The sequence below is a fragment of the Engraulis encrasicolus genome, chromosome 11, assembly GCF_034702125.1.
Source record: "Engraulis encrasicolus isolate BLACKSEA-1 chromosome 11, IST_EnEncr_1.0, whole genome shotgun sequence".
Taxonomy (NCBI): domain Eukaryota; kingdom Metazoa; phylum Chordata; class Actinopteri; order Clupeiformes; family Engraulidae; genus Engraulis; species Engraulis encrasicolus.
In genome coordinates, this window is record NC_085867.1 from 535,130 (window position 1) to 537,629 (window position 2,500).

Sequence of the window (2,500 nt, forward strand, 5' to 3'; positions counted from 1 at the left end):
GCAGCCTACAGAGGAAGGGGAGGTGACACACACACACACACACACACACACACACACACTTTTGGCTCAGTAGCCAGATTGGATGTAGACTATAGAGCTCTTCAGCGTTGACGTCAACTTGTATGCGGCGGTTGGCGTTCCGGTTCTATGGCGATTTTTTTACATTGCAACACGCCATAGAGATTCAGGTTTGGCAAAAATATAAGTTGCACGCCAACAACGAACATTAGCGTGTCCCCGCATCCCTTTCTCATTAGTGGAACGGATCGTATCATCATGTTGGTGTATTCACATGTTAAATCATGACGATTTTAATTCAATATTGCTAACCCTTTTCTGATCATTAAAACTTCCGAACTACATGCAGTTGTCTCTTACCTGTTACGTCATCCGTGGTACGCTATACTTTCCTTTGGTTGCCATGGGTACAACCCTCCGCACGTACATGACGTTAGATACAGGCGCCGCTTCTGTAGTCGCCAAAAGTTTCCGGGTTTAGCATATGGACGCAACATCGTATTTATGTCGAAGTTTGACACAAAATGATCAACCATGTCATACCTACAGCCTATTTTTAACACCCTCGACAGCTTGCGGGGGTTTGCTAAGCGCGTGCTTGCACTCGGAGCTTATTTGAAACTGGCCCCTATTCATTCCCAATGGGAGGCCGGAAGCCGATACGAACCAGGAGGTCCTTAAATGCTAACATGAAAGACTACAGCTACTACATGCTTCCGCGTTACTGAAGAGCTCTATTGGGAGGGAAAGTAATCTCATCGCCCCCTGCTGGCAACGTTCCAAGCCCCTGCATCAAATGAATGGATTTTGTCTTTTAAAAATTACATCTCGGCCCTGACGACGAAGTAGAAGTAGTGGCAGTCATATAATATGCATGTTGGCCCGTTTCATCGAATCAGGTGGTAAAATGTTAGGTTTTTCACTGATCTGAACTGATTTTAATATTCTTTAAAAAGCTAATGAAGAACTACACTGACTCGCATATGTGACGTGTTTACTCCATGTAATTAGCATAGCCAAATTAGCATAGCCAAACATTAGCCAGAAGCCATCCTATCTACTAGAGAAGCTAAAACCAAACCAAACTAATCGAGTGTACATATGTGTAATAAGACGACCATATGGAACTCACAGGATTGCAAGAATGTGAAGAAACGCGAAGAAGTTGCGTTCATTTGTTTCTCTGTGTTGTCAATGAGGCGCAATGCACAGCATGCTGGGAGCTGTAGTCTGCTTCCGACCAGATTGGCACAATTTCTATTTTTCTTAAAAGGGCAAAAAATGACTTGAGATTTTCACAGGTAGTAGTTCATCCTATTGTGTAAGATGAAACATGTGTCTGGTGTGCAAGTTCAGTGTCATATCCTTGTGGGATTTTTATGGGAGTTCAATAGGATCGCCCTGGTGTTTGGAATGTAACCGCTAGGATCGCTGTTTTCCACTTTCCCTCCCAATTGACCAAAAATATGAACCGCTTGTGTCGTCAGGGTAGCGACAGGGCTGTGTCTGATGGTTGGTTGTGTGTCATATCGTGTGTGTGTGTGTGTGTGTGTGTGTGTGTGTGTGTGTGTGTGTGTGTGTGTGTGTGTGTGTGTGTGTGTGTGTGTGTGTGTGTGTGTGTGTGTGTGTGTGTGTCTCTCTCCACAGGGCTGGGCGCTGTCGGCCTGGTGTGTGTTTTCATCTCTTCAGTCGTCTGAGATTTAACAACATGATGGATCACCAAACACCACAACTACTCAGGATGCCCCTCCAGGTAACACACACACACACACACACACACACACACACACACACACACACACACACACACACACACACACACACACACACACACACACACCACAACTACTGAGGATGCCCCTCCAGGTAACACACACACACACACACACACACACACACACACACACACACACACACACACACACACACACACCACAACTACTGAGGATGCCCTTCCAGGTAACACACACACACACACACACACACGCACGCGCACGTGCACACACACGCACACCACACACACACACACACACACACACACACACACACACACACACACACACACACACACACACACCACATCATCTACTGATAACACACACACACACACACACCACAACTACTGAGGAGGCCCCTACAGGTAACACACACACACACAAGTTTTGGCAAAGGACGCGCTCAACTTCTTGGAAAAAACGAAAGACTTTGGGTGCGTGATAAAATGTATCAACTTAAGGAAGAAAAATCCGCACTCACAAACTGCGTCTCATTATTGGTACCACGCACTGATGAAGGCTTGATAGCCGAAACGCGTTTGCTTTTTGGACATGGTGGTAATATAAATAAATAATGAGACGCAGTTTGTGAGTGCGGATTTTTCTTCCTTAACACACACAGACACAGACACAGACACACACACACACACACACACACACACACACACACACACACACACACACACACACACACACACACAGATATG

General features: G+C 45.6%; 1 protein-coding gene across 1 annotated transcript in view; it reads left to right on the forward strand.

Moving 5' to 3' along the window:
* The window catches only part of ythdc2 (YTH domain containing 2), a 49,925-nt gene that overhangs the window by 24,431 nt on the left and 22,994 nt on the right, over positions 1 to 2,500 (forward strand). The window contains exon 21 of the mRNA XM_063209780.1: positions 1,666 to 1,771. Coding sequence (XP_063065850.1) covers positions 1,666 to 1,771 — 106 coding nt within the window. The remainder of the gene's footprint in view (positions 1 to 1,665; positions 1,772 to 2,500) is intronic.